This window comes from Solanum dulcamara, chromosome 1 (genome assembly GCF_947179165.1).
Source record: "Solanum dulcamara chromosome 1, daSolDulc1.2, whole genome shotgun sequence".
NCBI lineage: Eukaryota > Viridiplantae > Streptophyta > Magnoliopsida > Solanales > Solanaceae > Solanum > Solanum dulcamara.
In genome coordinates this window covers 59,407,727-59,427,991 of record NC_077237.1, presented here as the reverse complement: position 1 = coordinate 59,427,991, position 20,265 = coordinate 59,407,727, and the positions used below count along the sequence as shown (strand labels likewise).

General features: G+C 38.2%; 1 protein-coding gene across 1 annotated transcript in view; it reads right to left on the bottom strand.

Annotated features, from left to right (window-relative positions):
- The window catches only part of LOC129889525 (RHOMBOID-like protein 12, mitochondrial), a 29,499-nt gene extending 9,935 nt beyond the window's left edge, over positions 1-19,564 (bottom strand). The window contains exons 1-3 of the mRNA XM_055964892.1: positions 19,092-19,564; positions 7,296-7,416; positions 7,066-7,185 (exon numbers count right to left, since the gene is read on the bottom strand). Coding sequence (XP_055820867.1) covers positions 7,066-7,185; positions 7,296-7,416; positions 19,092-19,459 — 609 coding nt within the window. The 5' untranslated portion in view covers positions 19,460-19,564. The remainder of the gene's footprint in view (positions 1-7,065; positions 7,186-7,295; positions 7,417-19,091) is intronic.
- Positions 19,565-20,265: the final 701 nt, after the last annotated feature.

The following is a 20,265-nucleotide window of genomic DNA, read 5'->3' as shown; positions in this document are numbered from 1 at the left end:
TATGAATGCAATGTATGCTAAGAGGCTTGGTTGGGATCCTTTGGGTTCCCAATTGCCATGTCACTCCTAAGGTCTAGCTTGGGGTGTAACAATCTTCCACTTAGGTTATAACAATTTTCCTAGCTCACTCTCTCTAAGATGTGAATGTATCTTATAACTAGACTGAATTGATTCTTTTAACATTTTCCAAAGTTAGATATCCCAACTTTTTGAGAGTGGAGGTCTAGAATAAGATCTTCCTCTTAGGTTATAATAATTTTCCTAGCTCACTCTCTCTAAGATGTGAACATATCTTATAACTAGACTAAATTGATTCTTTTAACATTTTCCAAAGTTAGATATCCCAACTTTTTGAGAGTGGAGGTCTAGAATAACACACCTACAAGTACCAGAACCAAAAGGTCTTTTGAAATAAAAGATAATCCAAAGGTAAAAAGGGTGCCCAGATCACAAGCTCGGCAATAAACTAAAGATGCTTAAACAAAAGCCAAAAGAATGGAGAAAGAAGAATTTTTCTGAACTAGCTCATAGAAAAAACTGTCTGGTTGAAGAATTAGCTGATTAGACAGAATCCAAAATGATAAAATACTTCAAGATGAGGAAATGATGATAAGAGCAACAATCCTTGTAGAACTAGAAGTATTGGCCAAACAAGAAGAAGACAGACCGAGACAAATATCAAGAGTATTATGGATGAAACAAGGGGATAAGAACACTAGGTTCTTTCAAAGGCTAGCAACTACTCTCAAGAGATACAACACTATTGATAGACTGGGATAAGGGGGGAGGAGATACAGGATCATGTAGCCTCAAAACCTCCTGGGACCTGAGGTACTATCATTGTGGGCCTGATGAGTCGAGAAGGAAGATGACCCTCTTCAAACTGATACTCGTCATGGGCACTAGATGCTGAAATACACCTAGAATCGATGGGTCTGGTAGACACCATCAAAGATGACGATTTACACTTATTTCGGAGGTTTAATTTATGCATATCAAATTTTGGCGTCATTGTCGGGGAATAAGAATTTTAGATTAGATTAATTGAATTATTTGACTAGCAGTCATTATTTCCTAATTTACGTTTTTTCTTTTTGCGAGGAACGACTCCAGTTGCCTTGTCAGGACTACAGAGACATAGTCCATTCAATAGATGCATAATAAGAGCTCAAATCCTAAAGTTTCAATAAATCATGATATATCACCTCTTATGGCACAAAAGTAGTGGAAGAAATCATTTGAAAATAAGCATTTACCTTTTAAAAATGTTCATTTCAACTAAGGTGATTTTATGAAAAACTGAAACTGGACAATTTCTATAGACTCTTTTAGCCAACACTGAATCACCACCAGGACTATAGAACAAAAAAAGCTCTAGCAAGATCTCGGGACTAATAATAAATCTCATAGCAAGATAAGGAGTGTCTGTAGAACGAACAACTGGTGCCCCAGGCCTTCCAGTAGAAGAAGCACGTTTGGGGCGATCTTGGGCCTTATGCCCAAACTCACCACACACATAACAACCTCGAGGACTTAGGTAAGTCTATCCTTCAACTCTTGTAAGCTTTTCTCACATGCCTCGGTCTATTGAAACTTAACCTTCTTTTGAGTCAAAGTATTCTTGTAAGCTTTTCTCACATGCCTCGGTCTATTGAAACTTAACCTTCTTTTGAGTCAAAGTATTCAAGGGTAATGCAATGGAAGATGAACCTTCCACAAACCGTCTATAATAATCGACGAGGCCCAGCTAGCGACCGCGAAGGGCAATTTCACTGGTTTCAGTGAAATTAAATGCCTATTTCTAGCAGCTAAGTCCTATTTAGGGACTTAGTAATTTTTGATTTTTGAGAGCTCCTTTTGACCATTTTTGATCATTCTCATTTCGGTGTATTGGATATTCTTGCAGGGAAGTTCTGAGCCCCTTTCTCATCCTAAAACCCTTGTAAGTTTTGTGTCTTAATGCAAAACGGTAAGGTCATAGCCTATGCTTCTAGGAAATTGAAAGTGCATAAGCGTAACTACCCTACCCATTGGAGCTAAGGGAGGCCAAAATTCAAGAGTTCATCAACCTCCGTCGAGGGAGTATGAGCGTGAGGGAGTATGCTCTCAAATTCACTAAGTTGTCAAAGTATGCTCCCTTCATGGTCTCAGAATTTACATCAAACGATGCTTCAATGGATGAAACTATTCACACCACGATGTTCCCTGTGAAAAAACCCACAATTTAGCCTCAACAAACACTGAAAATGGAGATATGAGCATTTGAAATTGACCCAAGTAAAATCTTATATCGAAACTCAATCGATAAGAAAGCTTTCAACTCAACTTAGTAGTAGAAGTTCCTTATGACCATAATTCACCTTTAATACACTTCAAATACTTAGTAATTGATCCTAACTCATGCTGATCCGACAACTGGACATTCTTAAAGTCGAGTAACCTCACCTGCGAATGTGGAGCACGCTGCTGGCCGATAGGATTTGTATCATCCCGAATAAGCCCGACATCTTTTGTCCTATTCACTTTGATCAATGGGTTGACCCTTGCAATCAATGGGACTATGGCCTTGCGACATAATGCAAACACAAGGCAAGGGAAGGATTCTTTATGTGAAAAGACAATTCTTGCATACTTGAATCACTAAAGGTTTTAATGAGCTATTCTACTGAATGATGATTGATGTCTCAAAGTATAAGTATGCTTGCGTTACTAAGATATACTATTTTAGCACCGAATGAGGCTTGAGGTGGGGTTTGGTATGAGGAACTTGATCAAGATGGACTACGCCATCAGAACTTGAAGATTCTAGATCCACTACCTAGGCTATGAAGGCAATCCTATGCGGGCAACGCAGTTTGAGACTTTAGGTTAAACCCTTCTAAGTCTTACGGTAGAGTTAAAATAGGAGCGGAGGTAAGTTTACGGCCTTATTTGGACTCATTTGTGATCGTGTTTATTGATGATATCTCGGTTTATTCCAAGAATGAGGCGGATAATGTTAGTCACTTGAGAACCGTCCTTCGGAGATTTTTTTCGAAACCTTTATGGACCCTCTATAAGTATCGGGGAAAGTAGTACGTGTATCCTCGGCATGATCCATGGTGTATTCATAGCATTTAGAGGCCGCACAAGCAGAATTAGGAGATTTTACTATTTTTCGTGTGTGTTAGCCCATGAATATTACTGACGTCTATCTATCGGCAGTTGGTGAGACCTCACTTCCGGAAGGCTCTAATTTAGTTAGTTCAGTGTATTTGATTATGAGTCAAGGTTTAGTGGAGTAGAAATTAAAGGAGCCATGATAGACTTCTATGCCAGACTCTACTCAGAATCTGAATCCTGGAGACCCTCTTTTGATTTTGTAGGCTGTCCAACAGTCTCTACAGAAGAAAATGAATGGTTACAAAGACCATTTTACAGAAGAGGAGGTGCTACTGATCATCAACCAGTGTGATGGGGACAAAGCACCTGGCCCTAATAGCTTTACTATGGATTTCTGTAAGAAATGTTGGGATATTTTGAAAGAACACTTTATGCTGAGTATACAAAATTTCCACCAGAGGAGTGCATTTAAGAAATCATTTAATGCTACATTCATAGCATTAATCCCTAAGAAACCTGGTGCAGTTGAGCTAAAAGACTTCAGACCTATCAGTTTGATAGGAGTCTAAGAATCATCTCCAAGTTGCTGACTGAGAGAATGAAGACGGTAATAGGGAAATTGGTTGATGAGCACCAAATGACTTTTCTGAGAGGTAGGCAAATAATGGATGCAGCACTGTAGGCTGATGAATTGGTAGACTTCAGGGTAAAGCAAAAGAAACTAGGGATTCTATGTAAGCTGGACACTGAGAAAGCCTATGACCATGTCAATTAGAATTTCCTCCTAAAAATTCAAAAGGACATGGGATTTGGAAGCAAGTGGATTGGTTGGATCAAATACTGCATCTCAAGTGTGAAGTTTTCCCTTCACATAAATGGAAACACTTAAGGATTCTTCCAGTCTGAGAGAGGTCTTAGACAGGGAGACCCTATGTCCCCTTTCCTATTTTTAATCGCCATGGAGGGGTTGAATCATATGTTCTGGAAGGCAAAGACTAATGGGTGGGTGGGAGGATTTAGTGCACTTGCCGGGAGAGGGGAGGAGTTGGAGATCACACACTTATTCTATGATGATGATGCTCTTATATTTTGTGAGGCAGACGAGGCACAAATTAGACACATAAGGGCTATACTCACTATTTTTAGGGCATTTCAGACCTCCATGTCAACTGGTTGAAGAGCCATCTCTTCCCTATCAACCAAGTTGACAATCTGCTTGAGCTACCTAAGACATAGGATTGGCAGGTAGATGCACTACCAACAAAAGTATCTGGGACTACCTTTGGGTGCCAAGAACAAAGAGCTGAAAGTGTGGAATGTGGTGTTGGTGAGATGTGAGAAGAAACTAGCTAGATGGAAAAGCCAATATTTGTCACTAGGTGGCAGGGTGACCCACATCAAGTCAGTACTGGATGGACTGCCTACTCATATGATGAGCCTATTTCCGGTCCCCAAGAACATTGAGAAGAAAATAAATAGGCTAAGGAGATCTTTTCTTTGACAAAGGAATAAGGAAAAAGGAGGTTACAACTTGGTGAAATGGGATACTCACACACTTACCATAAACCAAGGAGGCTTAGGACTAAGGAACCTAAGTCTCCAGAATAGTTGTATGCTCCAAAAATGGCTATGGAGATTCTGTACTGAAGATAGAGCCTTATGGAGGAAATTTATAGCAGGAAAGTATGGTTTACTTAACCAGTGGACAACTGAAGAGGTTATGGGCACATTTGGATGCAGTGTCTGGAAGACCATTAGAAGACTGGCCACATTTCAGAAACAACACATGCATTAGTGTTGGGGATGGAACAAAGACAGTTCCGGAAAGAAGTATGAATAGGGGAGGACAGTTTGAGAAACCTATTCCCTCACCTATATACATTGAGTCTACAGAACAATGACACTGTGGCACAAGTATGAAGTCAACGGGGTTGGAATCTACTGTTTAGGAGAGCATTGAATGATTGGAAAATTGAGGAGGTTGCTATGCTATTAGGGGTTCTTAATAATTTCCCAGGTACTTCTCAGAGGTCTGATAAGCCAATATGGAAGATACACAACAAAGGTGTCTATACAGTGAAATCATGCTATTGGAAGATGAACTATAATGTCTCACTGATTGATAGATAGCCCTGGAAACTTCTTTGGAAGGTGAAATGTCCATTGAAAGTCTCATGTTTTGTTTGGCAACTAATCAGGAAGGCATGTCTCACTCATGAGGCCCTACAGAAAAGAGGCATGCAAATTTGTTCAAGGTACTTTATGTGTGAACAGGAAGCTGAAGTGAACAACCATCTATTCATACACTGTCAAATAGATGCCAGTTTGTGGAATATGTTCTTATGCATTTTGGGTGTTAGCTGGGTGATGCCAAAGACTACTTTGGAGCTTCTGAACAGTTGGCCAGGAGTTGGAAGCAGAGGTAAAAAGGAAGAATGGAGGAATCTCATCGCCAAATCCCAACATGTTTCTGGTGGTCCATATGGAAGGAAAGAAACACTAGGTGCTTTGAAGGAGGATTAAAACAAACTGTATTAGTCTTCTATTTTTTTTGGTGTAACAAGATTTGGTGGGGAAGGTGGTAGAAGTAGTTGAGTTCTTAGATAACTTGTAATCTGATTACACTTATGGGAGCGTGCCCATCACACTATGGGATGTAATTTTCCAATTCATCATTTCTTGGATGATTATTTTTTTGTGAATACAAAGTTACCGTTATTTCCAAAGAAAAAAAATTGGGCAGGAAGATGGGATTCCAGAATTTGGGAAGGGGAAATAGCACAAGTTGGAGCTTACACTCTGTCCTGCAAGTTTAAGCTCAGCTTTGTAATTTTGACTGCCACATTACATGAGTATATGCTCCTAACAGCAAAGTAGAGAATAGACTAGTATGGGAGGAATTAGGTGATGTGAGAGGATTGATGAATGGTTCATGGTCCATCTGTGGACTTCAATGTATGCAGATTCCCATCTGAAAAAAGGGACTGCACTATGAGATCTTGAACTATGAGAGAATTCTCAGATTGCATAGAGGACATGGAACTCATTGACCTGCAGTTAATTGGTGGCAGCTATACCTGGTTCAAAGGAGACAATCATACCACTGCATCTAGGATTGATAGGATATTGGTATCTACAGAATGGAACAACCTTTTCAGCAATTTAAAGCAAACCACCCTACAAAGAGTGACTTCTAACCATGTGCCAATTGCACTCTTCTGTGGGCAATGGGAACAGTCTAAGTCATATTTTAAGTTCAAAGATTGGTGGTTGAATTCAGAAGGTTTTGTTGACAGAGTTAAGGAATGGTGGAGTGATTTGGAGTTTTACAGGAAGCCAGATTATGTGCTAGCACGTAAACTCAAAGCACTCAAAGGGAAGCTGAAAGACTGGAGCAGGCTTGAACAGGGAATCTGAACTGAAGAAGAACAATATACTTATCAGATGTCTGAGATAGAGTCCCATTTGAACAACAGAGTTCTAACAGAAAAGGAAACTACCAGAAAAAGCAACATTGACTATAGAATATTAAGGTTCTTTGAAGAATGAGGAGGTGGCCTGGAAACAGAGATCAAGAACCCTTTGGCTAAAGGAGGGAATAGGAATACTAAGTTTTTCCATCAGATTGCTTATGCTCATAAGAGGTACAACCATATTGATCAGTTGGAACTACAGGAGAGACTATTTCTGAGCCAAACAGAACCAAGGAAGAGGAGACTTTGCAAGAAGATTTTGAGGAAGTTTTTGAGTGTCTGAAGTTGTGTGCTATAGTCAAAGCACCCGGCCCTGATGGTTTTACAATGGGATTATATTTAAAGTGCTGGGAGGTTATTGAACAAGATATAATGGAGGCTTTTCACAACTTTCATTCAAGTGGGATTTTTGAAAAAACTTCAATGCAACTTACATTGCTTTGATTCCTATTAGAGATAAGATGCCAAGTAGACAGACAGGTGAACTTACACTTGTTCCAAAGAAGAATAGTCCAACCATATTAGAGATAAGATGCCAAGTATCAATGTGACTGAACGCTGATGTTATCAATGTGTGAACCCGTCCGCTTGTAAAATTGTCCACTGAAATCTAAGCACCAGATACAACCCAAAAAAAGTGAAAGATGGAAAACTATCTTAGATTGTCTATTGCATCACAAGATAAGTTTTTTTTTTATGAGAGTTATCTTAGCGACTGACCATGAAGTTCCTCATCATGAATCTACTACCAGCAACACGCCATAACAAAAACACAGCTACATTAGTTACGATCAGGCCAAACACCACTCCATCAGTAGAAAACCTCCCAAAACCTGATCTCCTGCAAATTGGAAAGGCTCATGTCTTAGATAATAGAGATCATATGAAGTTGGACGAAGGGCAAGGAATGGCATCACCATAGATTGCATTTTCTCCCGACATAACTTTGAAATGCTAGAATCAGGTGAGATTATTACATTCCAAGCTGTCACAACTCATTAGTCACTGCAGATCAGTGTCAATTAAATATTACTGACTCCATTCCATTAAAGATTTCATAACTTAGAGTAGAAAACATATTTAGTTGGACTAAGTGCAAGAGAATGATATCACACAGATTGTTGCCCTTTCTCCAACCAGAAACTTGGAATGTTTTGGAACAGTTTAAACCAGTACGAACTCCTAGCTGTCACAATTCATGCACGTCAGTGTTAATTAAATACAACTCACTTCATCCCATTAAAAATTTCATACCTCCGCTTTGGTGAAGACTAAGAGTAAAATGGTTAAATAGATAATTATATTGATTAAGAATTTTGACTAGAGGCTTTTTCTCTCCCAGGCTCATATCCCTAGGCTTCTTTCTTAGAGGTCCCTTCTAGGCTTCTATTAACCGTTTCCTGCGATATTTTCCTACCTTCTTTAACTCTTTTGCACCACTCCAGTTACCCTCTTTCAATGGATAACAGACTTTATTTTAGATCTGGGGGGAATCTTATGATATTTCTATGTATTCATCAGATTCAGTACTTTGGTTCAATTGGGTGGAGAATGCCAGGAATTCTATTAGAAAGTTAACTGAATAAAGGAGTCTTACTCTGGCTATGCAGAAGAATGAGTGATGCATCAGGAAACAGGGGGAAGAACTTTAAATCATGGAGATGCAGAAATCTCTCTACTTATATTTATTGTTCTCAAAAGTTCAACAAGTACGGGAGGTTCCTTTCTGTTATTACAGTTAAGGGGCATAACAGAGTTGTGATCATCATTCCAGAAAGTTCTTTTAATGAGGAATGGGTGTTGGTGGCTAAAAAGATTGAGGAATTTATTACAGTGAAAACTAGCACTCCTGGTGCATTTATTACGAATGGAGGTACAAGAAAACAACTATTAAATGAGAAGGACAGCTTCAAAGATGCTCTTAATAAGAGCAAGTGGACTTTAAAGGAAGCTGAGGTTACAGTTGTGAAGAACCAGCTTTCTGTGAAAACTCAAGAGGGTGATAAAGATCTTCTGCGCAGATGTCTAGTTGGTTGATTCAATGGTGGGGATGAAGTTCTGACATGCAAAGATGTGAGAAGATGAGCTCAGCAAACCTGGAAAGGGACTCAGAATATTCAAGTGTATGACATGAATGGTTTTCAGTTTTTCGTCGAGTTTCAATCGACGGAAGTATCTGAACACAATCTTATGGGCGACTGGAAAAGAAAAGGGGTCATCTTAACACTTGATTGGTGGTCTCCGACGAAGGGTTCCTTTCCGGTCCAAACCAAGTTTGATTGGTTTTGGATCAGAGTACATGGTCTTCCTCTACACCTCTGGTCCACATGAGTCATGAAAGCGATAGGTGATAAATGTGGAGGTTGGCTGGAAAATGAAGAAGAAACAGAACTTAAGAACCACCTGCGATGGGCTTGCATTCGGGTTAAGGGTCCAAGGTAGACAATACCAATGTCCATTGATGTCGATGATGTAAATCTGATCTTCTCTATGCCGATATGGGTAGAATCACCGGCGATGTATAAGGAAAAAAAAGATAGTTACTAACCCTAGACAGGTGACTATAGTTCGTATCTGATCATAACCCAGTTCTACTTACTTGTGGAGATATGAAGTTCAAGAAATCTTACTTCAAATTTGAAAACTGGTGGAGGGGGTTGAAAGCTTCAAGGAGAAAGTGAGTTTCTGGTGGTCATCTTTTTAGTTACTGGTACAGCAGGGTTTGTCTTAGCTGAAAAGCTGAAACTTCAAAAAAAGAAACTGAAGGAATGGAGCAAGAATAATAGGAGCAACTGGAAACAATAAAAGGAAAAGATCCTTGACCAGTTGTCCAAATGGGAGATCCTTCATGAGCAAATACTACTTGCACTACTTACAGATGATGAATTAATACAAAAATACAAATTTAGCAATGTCTTTTGAAGAAGTTGTCAAAAATGAAGAGATAGAGTGGAGACAAAGATCCGGAATACAATAGTTGAAACAGGGTAAAAAAGCGCCAAGTTTTTTCATAGAATACCAACATCTCACAAAAGGTACAACACCATAGAATCCTTGAAGGTGGAGGGAAGCAATATCACTGATCCTACTAACATCAAGAAGGCCATCAAGAGTTTCTATGAAAATTTGTACAAGGAGATAGAAGTTTGGAGGCCAGAATTACAATTGCAGAGGGTTACTAGTATTAATGAGGATGAAAGGGAAGTGTTACAGAAACAGATTGAGGAGGAGGAGATTCTAGAATGCATTAAACTTTGTGTGATGGAGAAAGCTACTGGGCCCAGTGGCTTTCCCATGTTCTTTTATCTTATATTCTGGGAAGTGATGAAAGAAGACATCAAAGGTGTGATATAGGATCAGAGGACTGAGAGAAGTTTCAATGCAACTTTTGTGGCTCTTATAACCAAGAAAGCAGGTGCTTCTGAATTGAAGGACTTCAAACCTATACGTCTAATCATAGGCATATACAAAGTGTTAGCAAGATACTAGCTGAGAGACTGAAAAAGGTAGTAGATAAGTTGGTCAACAAGCATCAGATGACCATCCTTAAAAGGAGACAAATAATGGATGTTGCACTTATAGCTAGTGAATGTGTGGATTCAAGATTGAAAGGTGTTGAGCCTGGTGTAATGTGCATAATGAACATTGAAAAGGTATATGATCATGTAAATTGGAAGTTCTTGCTGAACACTCTTAGACAAATGGGCTTTGGAGAAAAGTGGCTGGGTGTGGATTAATTTTTGCATCATCATTGTTCGATATTCTATTCTGGTGAATGGTGAACCAGTTAGCTTCTTCCCTCAGAAAGGGGACTTAGACAGGGTGACCCCTTATCCCCCTTTCTGTTTATTTTGGCAATTTAAGATTTTGACAGCTTGATGAGAATAGCAATACAAAACAGATGGATTAAAGGTTTTCAGATACAGGATAGCAGTGGGCAAGTTAAACAAAAATTTTCATTTGCTGTGTGCAAATGACACAATCATTTTTTGTGAACCTCAGGAGGACCAGATAAGATTCATCAAAACAATCTTATTGTTTTTTGTATGCTTCCTCGCGTCTGAAAGTGAATTGGGGGAAAAGCAATTTATTTCCAATCAAGGAGGTGAACAACATTTTATATCTAGCAAATATTTTGGAATGCAAAATGAAAAATATGCCAACACTTTACTTAGGCATGCCTTTAGGAAATAAACACAAGGATATAGAAATTTGGGAGGCATTGTAGAGAAAATAAAAAGGAGATAAGCCAGATGAAGGACTCAATATTTGTCTCTCGGAGGCAGACACACTCTCATCAATTCAGTGCTAGACTCCCTTCCTACTTATGTCATGTCACTATTTCCATTACCCGCCAAAGTTTTGAAGAAACTGGATAGATTAAGGAGGGACTTCCTTTGGCATGGATGCAAAGAAAGTAAAGGTTATAACCTGATAAAATAGGAGATAACCTTGAGCAGCAGAGACAAAGGGGGTATGGCTATTAGAGATTTGAGGAAACAAACAATAGCCTTCTTATGAAATGGTTATGTCCAATTCCATTCAGAAGGTTAAATGGAATAGAATTGTATTGTATCTTTTTATTTTTGGTGTAAAGAGAAAGGTTTAGAGGAAATAAAACAGAATGTAGAATTATTAGGATCCTTCTAAGTATTTTTTTTCTTCTTTTGTTCCCCTCTTTTTTCTGAAGGTAACCAGCATATCCTTAATGCTGAAGAATACAACATTACCATTTTCAAAAAAAATAATATTGATTAAGAAAAATTATTGTCTAAATAATAGGGGATAAGTGCAAAGAGAAACTAGGTAGCATAAACAAATTTTAAAAAACTAAGTATCATAGTTCCCTAAAACTTTGTCAAATCAACTTTGAGATATAATATAAAATCAGTTTATACTAGTTAGAATGGTTGAAGGGAAAAAAAATTGCCACTTTGAGAAAATGGGTCAAGTTTTTTTGGGACAAACAAAAATGTAAAGGAGCAATATTTATCTTATTGTGCATAATGATACCAGAAGCTCAAAAAATTCAGAAGAATAAGGAACAATCAATTACACCAAGCAAACAATTTATTTTTTTTGACAAAGGTAACAGGTTTGTTTATAAATCTTCAGCACTAAGGCCGGTATCCCAAAACATTTACATCACAGAACTACATATGGCTGAGTAGGCTCAACAAACCCCTCAAAAAATAAAATCCTATCTCAGGTCCTATTTCATCTTAGAAGGATCCTAGAATGTCTACAATTGCTACAGGATCATCTATCCACTTAGAACTACACCAATAACAAAAAGTGATAATGCAGTCCATTTTAATCTTATGTAAAGGTCTACTGATACTTTCATAACATCTGGAATTTCTCTCCTTCCAAATGGTACACCATACACCAAACAAATAATTTATCTGACACAAAATTTACCTGTAACAGAATAATTGGTATGATCCTGATTATAGCTGATTTTCTTTTGCTCGATGTTCCATTTAATATTCCATAAAAGTTCTATGTAATCATGATATTGTTTAACCTATGGGATGAGCGGTTCACAAAAAGAAACGAGCAGAATGAAAACTATAAAAAGAGTAGGAACTTTAATACTTTATCTGCAACTTCTCTTGCATTCAATAACTAATCATATTCTTGAGGTTTGAATGTGGTCTCACAAATGGAAAATAGAAAGCAAAAAGCAACCAAAAACTTTTCTGGGAGGTAGTACTAATATTGCTAATGGTTTAACAGCGGTACATATGGTTTTGTCTCTAGCAGGATATCCAAGAGAGGAAGATTAAAGATGCTTTGGTGCACACAACAAGAAGCCAGCTAGATTACAAAACTAGAGATCTTTCATACAGTGGATGAATGATACATCTAAAGCTCTACTTCTATCATCAGCAGCAATGATATTCTTACAATTTAAGTCAACCAGAGATCTGGAGTTCTCAGCATTTGCAGCCTTATGCATATTCCCATTTGTAATTTGCACCTTCTTCTTTTATTTATTATGATCAATCCCCTAATTCTAAGGTTCTTGCAGAATCATGAGCTCATTGAACTGCAGGTCTAATGTATATTCCATTTATGATTCCTACCCCATTTATTCTAAGAAAGTTTAACATTTTATAGACAATAGTGTATTTTGGTAGCAATTACATACAAAATACACCAATAGTGTATTTTAGTAGCAATTACATCAGGAGTTTACAGTAAGCAAAACCAAAGATATCTATCACCTATACCCTTCCTAAACTATCAAGAAAGTGAGTAATATCCTCCATCTTTTTGGGGAGGACATAGTTATACCAAAAATAAAAGGTTATAAGACAATTCAAGTTCAAACTCTGGAAAGGGATGCTCCTGTTTTCAAAACATCTTTGGTTCCTTTCCTTCCATATTGTCCACCAAATGCTAACAGGGACAATCTTCCATTTCTTCTTCTTGTGGCCTGACATATTTCCTTCTCTATTCCAGCATGTTAGAGTTTCTGAGTTATGCCTTGGCATGGACCAACTGATACCCCTCAAGTTAAAAAACACCTGCCACAGTTTCTCTGTTACTCTACAATGGATGAAGAGATGGTTTGTTGTCTCTATTTCTCTTTCGCAAAAAAAAAACACCTGGAACATAATTTACTTCCCCTTTTCATTAGATTGTCCTGAGTTAGTACTGCTTGCCTGGCTACCAACCAGGTGTTGACTTTTCATTAGATTGTCCTGAGTTTGTACTGCTTGGTCTTGGTTGTGTCTTGATGCAAAATGGTAAGGTAATAGCCTATGCTTCTAGGCAACTTAAGGTGCATGAAAAGAATTATCCGACTCATCACTTGGAGATAGCGGCGGTTGTTTTTGCTTTGACGATTTGGAGACACTATCTCTATGGTGTCTATGTTGATGTGTTCACCGACCATAAGAGTTTATAATATGTATTCAACCAAGAGGACCTGAACCTTCGGCAAAGGAGATGACTTGAGTCGTTGAAGGGTTATGATATGAATGTGTTGTACCATCCGGGTAAAGCGAATGTGGTTGTTGATGTTCTTAGTAGATTGTCTATGAATAGTGTTTCCCATGCTGAGGACTAAAAGGAGTTAGTTCGTGATGTTCACAGACTAGCTCGTTTGGGTATTCGCTTGGTTGATTCTGAGGATGGTGGTGTAGTTGTGCAAAATGGTTCCGAATCGTTTCTTGTGGCGGATGTTAAGGCAAAACAAGATAATGATCCTACCTTGGTTGAATTGAGGAAAGCCCCACGGGGGAGATAGTGTGCATAGATATCAAGGCCGCTTGTGTGTTCCCGATGTTGATGGCTTGAGGGAAATGATATTGTCCGAAGCTCATAACTCGTGGTACTCTATTCATCCATGTTCCACAAAGATGTATAGGGATTTGAGGGAGGTGTATTGGTGGAATGGCATGAAGAGAGATATTGCGGAGTTTGTGGCCAAGTGTCCTAATTGTCAACAAGTGAAGGTTGAGCATCAAAAATCGGGAGGTTTAGCTCAAGATATTGAGAATCCAACTTGGAAGTGGGAATACTTGAATATGGACTTAATTACAGGTTTTCCTCGTACCCAAAGGCAACACGATTCCATTTGGGTGGTTGTTGACCGAATGACTAAGTCTGCTCATTCTCTTCCCGTTAAGACTTCTTATTTAGTTGGGGACTACGCTAGACTTTATATTCGTGAGTTGGTTAAGCTTCATGATGTTCCATTATCTATCATTTCAGATCGAGGTACTCAATTCACATCTCAATTTTGGAGATCTTTCCAAAAGAGTCTTGGTAGTCAAGTTAAGCTTAGCACAGTTTTTCACCCTCAGACAGATGGTCAAGCCAAACGTACTATTCAGACCTTGGAAGACGTGTTGAGGGCTTATGTCATTGACTTTGTAATTGGGATGATCATTTGTCATTGTTTGAGTTTGCGTATAACAATAGTTACCATTCTAGGATTCAGATGGCTCCATTTGAGGCCTTATATGGTAGGAGGTATAGGTCTCCTATTGATTGGTTTGAAGTTGGTGAAGTTGCCTTGATAAGACCCGAGTTGGTGCATGAGGCTATGGAGAAGGTTAGAGTGATTAGAGAAAGATTGAAGATTGTCCAGAGTCGACAAAAGTCCTATTCAGATTTGAGGAGAATGGAACTTAAATTTGAGGTCAATGATTGGGTTTACCTGAAAATTTCACCCATGAAGGGTGTGATGTGTTTTGGCAAGAAAGGGAAGCCTAGTGCCTGCTATGTAGGCCCATATCAGACTTTGAGACGGATTGACAAGGTGGCATATGAGTTGGATTTGCCTTCTGATTTAGTATTGGTGCATCCAGTGTTCCATATGTCCTTGTTGAGGAAATTTGTTGGTGATCCTAGCTTCATTGTGACTTTGGACAGCATTGGTGTGAAAGTGACTCTATCCTATGAGGAGGTTCCGGTTGAGATTCTAGACCGGCAAGTTTGAAGGTTGAGGAGCAAGGAAATAGCTTCCGTTAAAGTATTATGGAAGAACCAAGCGGTTGAAGTGCTACATGGGAAGCTGAATATGATGTCACGATATTCTCATCTCTTTCCTTCTGTTCCTAGTTGAGGTATTGAGTCCCTTCATGATTCACCCCTTCCAATCCATGTGTTCTAGTCATTCTCATGTTTTCGCATGCATGCATGTTCTTGAAATGAGTTTTAAAGTCATGTTTTAGCTTGGGATTGAATATTTCGTGTTTTTATGCATTTTTGATGTGTTTTGCATTCATGTTGGGTTGTTGTGTCTCCTTTTGAATCCATTCATGCTAGTTTGAGTCCCATTCGAGGACAAATGTTTCCAAGAGGGAGATATTGTAACACCCCGAAAGTTGAAAAGTTGAAAAATAGAGTTTAAAAAGGAAATCACAGGAAATTTCAGCTTTTTGGCACCAGGTGGACTTCACAGGTCGTGTAGAGGACCACGGCCTGTGGAAAGCCAACGTGGTCCAGCCCTGGAGATATGAGGAAAAGGGGAAAGGTCCACGATAGGGTTTATGGGGCGTGGTGGACTCCACGGACTATGGACCCGTCCGTGAACTTGACTTTCCTAGGGCTCTTAAGTTGAGTGAGGATCACGACAGGGTCCACGATCCGTAGAGCCCTTGATGGGCCATAGTGCCCTCCGTGGAAGTCGACCCCTGAAATATGATTTCTCCCAAGGACCACGACTATCACCACAGACCATAGTGACATTCACGGGCCGTGGTGACCTTCCGTCTAGAGGTCCGTTCAATGAAGTTTAGGGTGTTTTAGTCTTTTCCCAATTAGTTCATTAATGTATTTGGACGGTTTTTGGGGATTAATTCTATCCTATAACTACCTAAAACTCCTAACTCCCTCATTCACACCCTAACACCCAAATTACAAATCTTCTCTCCAAAAAGTTCTCCCAAGGTCTTCTTCTTCCTCAAGCAAGAATTTCAATGGTTTCAAGCTCAAGTCTACCGGTCAAGTGCATTAGGGCTCTAAATTGTCTAAGGTATATAGGAATTCATTCATGGATCCTTCCATCCATGGATTCCCAAGGTTCTTCTACAATTTTCATTGTGAGTTCTTGTTCTAAGCCCTAAATTTTCATGGAATTGCATTGGGTCATCTCAATTATGGTTTATTTTACTATTATTGATCTAGTTATGCATAATTCAAGTTACATTGCATGATTTCAGGTTGATTTTCCTGGACCCATGCCCTATGCTATTTTCAAGTATGATTTTAAGAATTTATGATCATGATTTATAAAGGATTTCTATCGATGATTTATGAATGATTATCAAGGCTTATGAATGACTCATGAAAAGTAATGAATGATGATGAACTATGCTCTCAATGATGTTTCAAGCAAAGTATAAAGATTGTGATGGGTTTTCCTCACACACTCATGTTAAAGATGGTGAATGGTTCTCTCACTGACTCATGGTTTCATACAAATCAATCATGTTAATGAGCTACTCTTATGATTATTTTATGATGAGGATTGATATCTATTATTTTCTTTCCTAATGATGTTAATGATTATGATTTATGACTTTCTGTTGGGATAATGACTAAGCACCAAGAGGACTTTAAGTTGGGGTTCGGTCCGAAAGCTCAAGTAACGACCCAAGGGAATCCTAGGAGCAACATTTAGTCCCTAACAATGTTGCCTGCATAGGTTTCTTTTGCCAATATGGCCTACCTAGTGGATCCACAAATAGCTCAATGTTAAAGAAGGTTCTCACGGAGTCTACCTTAGCAAAGTAGCCTCTCTCTTCTCGATGTGGGAGTTACATCGGATTCCACATTATAACTCGCATGGTCTTCTATGTCGATTAAAGGTCATATCCCACACAAAGGTTTATGATATGGTTTAAGCTCTTTTGATGTTTATGAGGCATTAACCACATGATTATGATGTTCAAATGTTTTCAAGTTTCGCTCATGTTTTCAAGGTAGTGGTCATGCATCCCATGTTCATATTGTTTATGTCCTATTATTATTGTTCATGCATGTTTCTCACATACTTAGTGCACTCCATGTACTAACGCATACTTTTGCCTACAATGTATCATAATGTAGGATCCGACGAGCATCACGCACATCCGACTCGTGGCTAGAGTTGATTATTATTTCTATTGTTGGTGAGTCCTCATGTTTCGAGGACGTGACAGTTTGTCTTCTTTATGCTCCTATGACTTTATCTTTTAGTTTTAGGTGAGCTAGGAGCTTGTCTTATGCCCCATCTAAACTAGTAGAGGCATGTTAGATATTCATGGAGTTTACTTTGTCCTTCCATTTGAGTTTTATTCTCTTTTCTTGAGATTATTCATGTTGAGATTTCGCTTCCGCATCTATGTTTTAGATTTATTTCTTTATTTATCTTATGTATGCTCATGCATGATATACTAAGAGGCTTGGTTGGAGTCCCTCAGGATTCTAATCGTCGTGTCACACCTAGGGTCTAGCTTGGGTCGTGACACCCCACTTTGTGGGATTTCACGGGATATGTTGTTTTTGTTAGTTCCCACTTTCTAAGGGATTAGAGCTACAAATGTGGCATTGATGCTCCTTTCAAAAATTCCTGCCTTGCTACTAGCTCTGAACTACTAATTTCCCAACATTGACGGAAGACTGAAGAATGCCATGGAAAAACCATCAAGCCCTGGTGCTTTATCACTTGCACATGCTTTTATGCTCTCTAGTATTTCCCGTTGCTCAAAAGGTCCCATCAGCAGGTTATTTTCCTCTTCTCCAATAATAGGACATTATCTCATATCTAGAATAGGCTACTATCTCCTTTTGCACCTCTTCTGGTTTGGTCCAAATCTCCCCTCTCACTTTCAACTTGGCAATTGTGTTTATTTTCTTGCGTGCATTAGCAGTTCTATGAAAGAAACCAGTGTTTTTATGCCATTGCTCTAACCACACTATCATGGACCTCTGCCTCCATACAATGTCTTCCCTTTTAGCTATGTCTTCAAACTCCATGTTAAGTGCCAGCCTAGAGGTTATTTCTTCTTCCTCTAGTGCTTTGTGATCATGTATCTCCTCTAAGTCAGCTAGTTGCCTCAAGACATTTTGTTTCTATATTCCAAATTGCCTAGAGTGGGTAACTCATTGAATGTACACAACAAACATGAAGTTATACTTCTCAAAAAAAATAAGGTACAAAGATGAAACCAAATTCTTAGCAAGACCAAGTTGTAGATCCAAATACATTTTGGCCCTCATAGATAGTCACATAACTCAAGTGAGAGGTGCAAATGATCTCACAATCACTACTGAATATAATGGACCCAATTATTTTAGAAATCTAAACATACTAACAAAAATAGATTAGAAAAAATATAGTGTTAACATACATATGATGCAAAAGAACTTCGCAAAGAAAATGAAGAGATTATGGCGTAAATTTAAAATAGTATACGGTGCAATTGAAAAAGAGAGCGGGTACAAAATGCAAGGGACTCAAGTTCAAAACTATATTCTATGTCCCAATAGAATTCCAATTTTAAGCAATTTATAATTCTCGCCAGCTATTAAGAGATCAATAAAACTGAAGGAACAACAGCTAGGTTCAAGCTTCCTATCTCCAAAGGGACCGAGCCCCTAAGATCACACCCAATCACTATATTTCCTGCTAATGCCACCAAAATCCAGGAAGATACAGTGAATGGAACTTGCGTACAAGTGTACAACTTATCTATCTCTCTGTCAAAACCAATTCCTAGTTTTGAAGTCAAGACTAAGACTTCATTCACTATAATATCTCAACAACAGACAAATAAACTTAAGTAGTTAACTAAAGATACATAGAATGTAGAAAGTAAGACAAACAATTGAAACGGGGGACTAATATTTATTATTAGAACAAAATTGGCATGACTAGAATAGAATGTATAGGATTTATGTAATCGGCCCTAGTATTAGAGAACTTTCTATTTTGCCAATTTATTTAGTATTGGAATGAAATGAGTACCCGGAGAAGAGAATAAGTAACAATGCTAAAAGGGAATAGTACAGTACCAGCTGCGGCTAGTGGAACCAACTGAGAAATTGGAATGAAAATTTCTTCGTCCTAACTGAGTCCTCAGAAGCCCAACAGTGCGGTTAACTAAAACCTTGCTCGGATCACTTCTGAAATGGGTATTTGCTAACAGCTGCTTTGAGAAAAGTGGGTTTGAGAAAATCCCATGAGAAAATTTCACATTTTGTGGCCTACATGAGTGTGAGAAAGTAGTGTAGGGGGCAGAAAAAAGTTGTTGCGGTGATGAGTGACATTGGTATGTCTTGGAAATTAGAGAGAGGGACGTTTGTGAGGAGGGATTTGTGCTTGCATTTGGGAGATTTCTGGGTATTTTCGAGAGGAGTTTGAGTGACAGGAGCCTCTGCATAGTTCCTGTAGGTTTTTTGTCGATGGAAAAATTGTTGAAGGTGTTCGTTTATGCTTGCAGTGGCGTATTGGTCTGCTTATGTATTTTTTTTAACGACCAACAAGCTAGTTATATTACTGATTCCTTATTTATTTTTGCTTTAGTTGTAACTTGCCATACTTTAAAAAGTTAATAATAAAATAGTCAGTCGGCTCATAAGCTGTAAATTGCAAGACTTTAAAAAGTTAGTAATAAAATAGTAAGTGGGCCTAATGACCTTGCAAAAAAAAGAGTTTGGAAATTTTCAAAATAATAATATTTTAGTATTTAATAGGACTCTTTAACTATATTTCAATATTTATTGAAAATGGCAATATTTGAAGTTGTTATTTCGCCTGATTTTGTATTTAAAAAAAATTAAAAGAATACAACTAATAAATAACAAATTGGAGAAAAATATGGGAGAAAATCTTTCAACTATGGTAATGTTTTTCTGAAAATATTCATTTAGTTACGTTTCCTTTTAGAAGAGCAAAATAGGCGACTCAATTCTCTTTTTTCTCTCTTCTTTCATTAACGAGCTTAAATCATATTTCTCAACCTCTATTAATGAGATTCAACTCTTGTACAATGCAATTCGATTGATCATGTTTGTGGCTAAAAAAGGAGATCTATACTGACAAATTAAAATTGTGTTAAAATCAATTAGGTATTTCGAATTTAATTTTTGTTTGGAATTCTATTTGTTTTGAACCTCCAAATTTCGTTTGAATCAACAAGAAGCCTACTATTACTTCTACGGAAATTCAGACTGCTACAAGACTTAT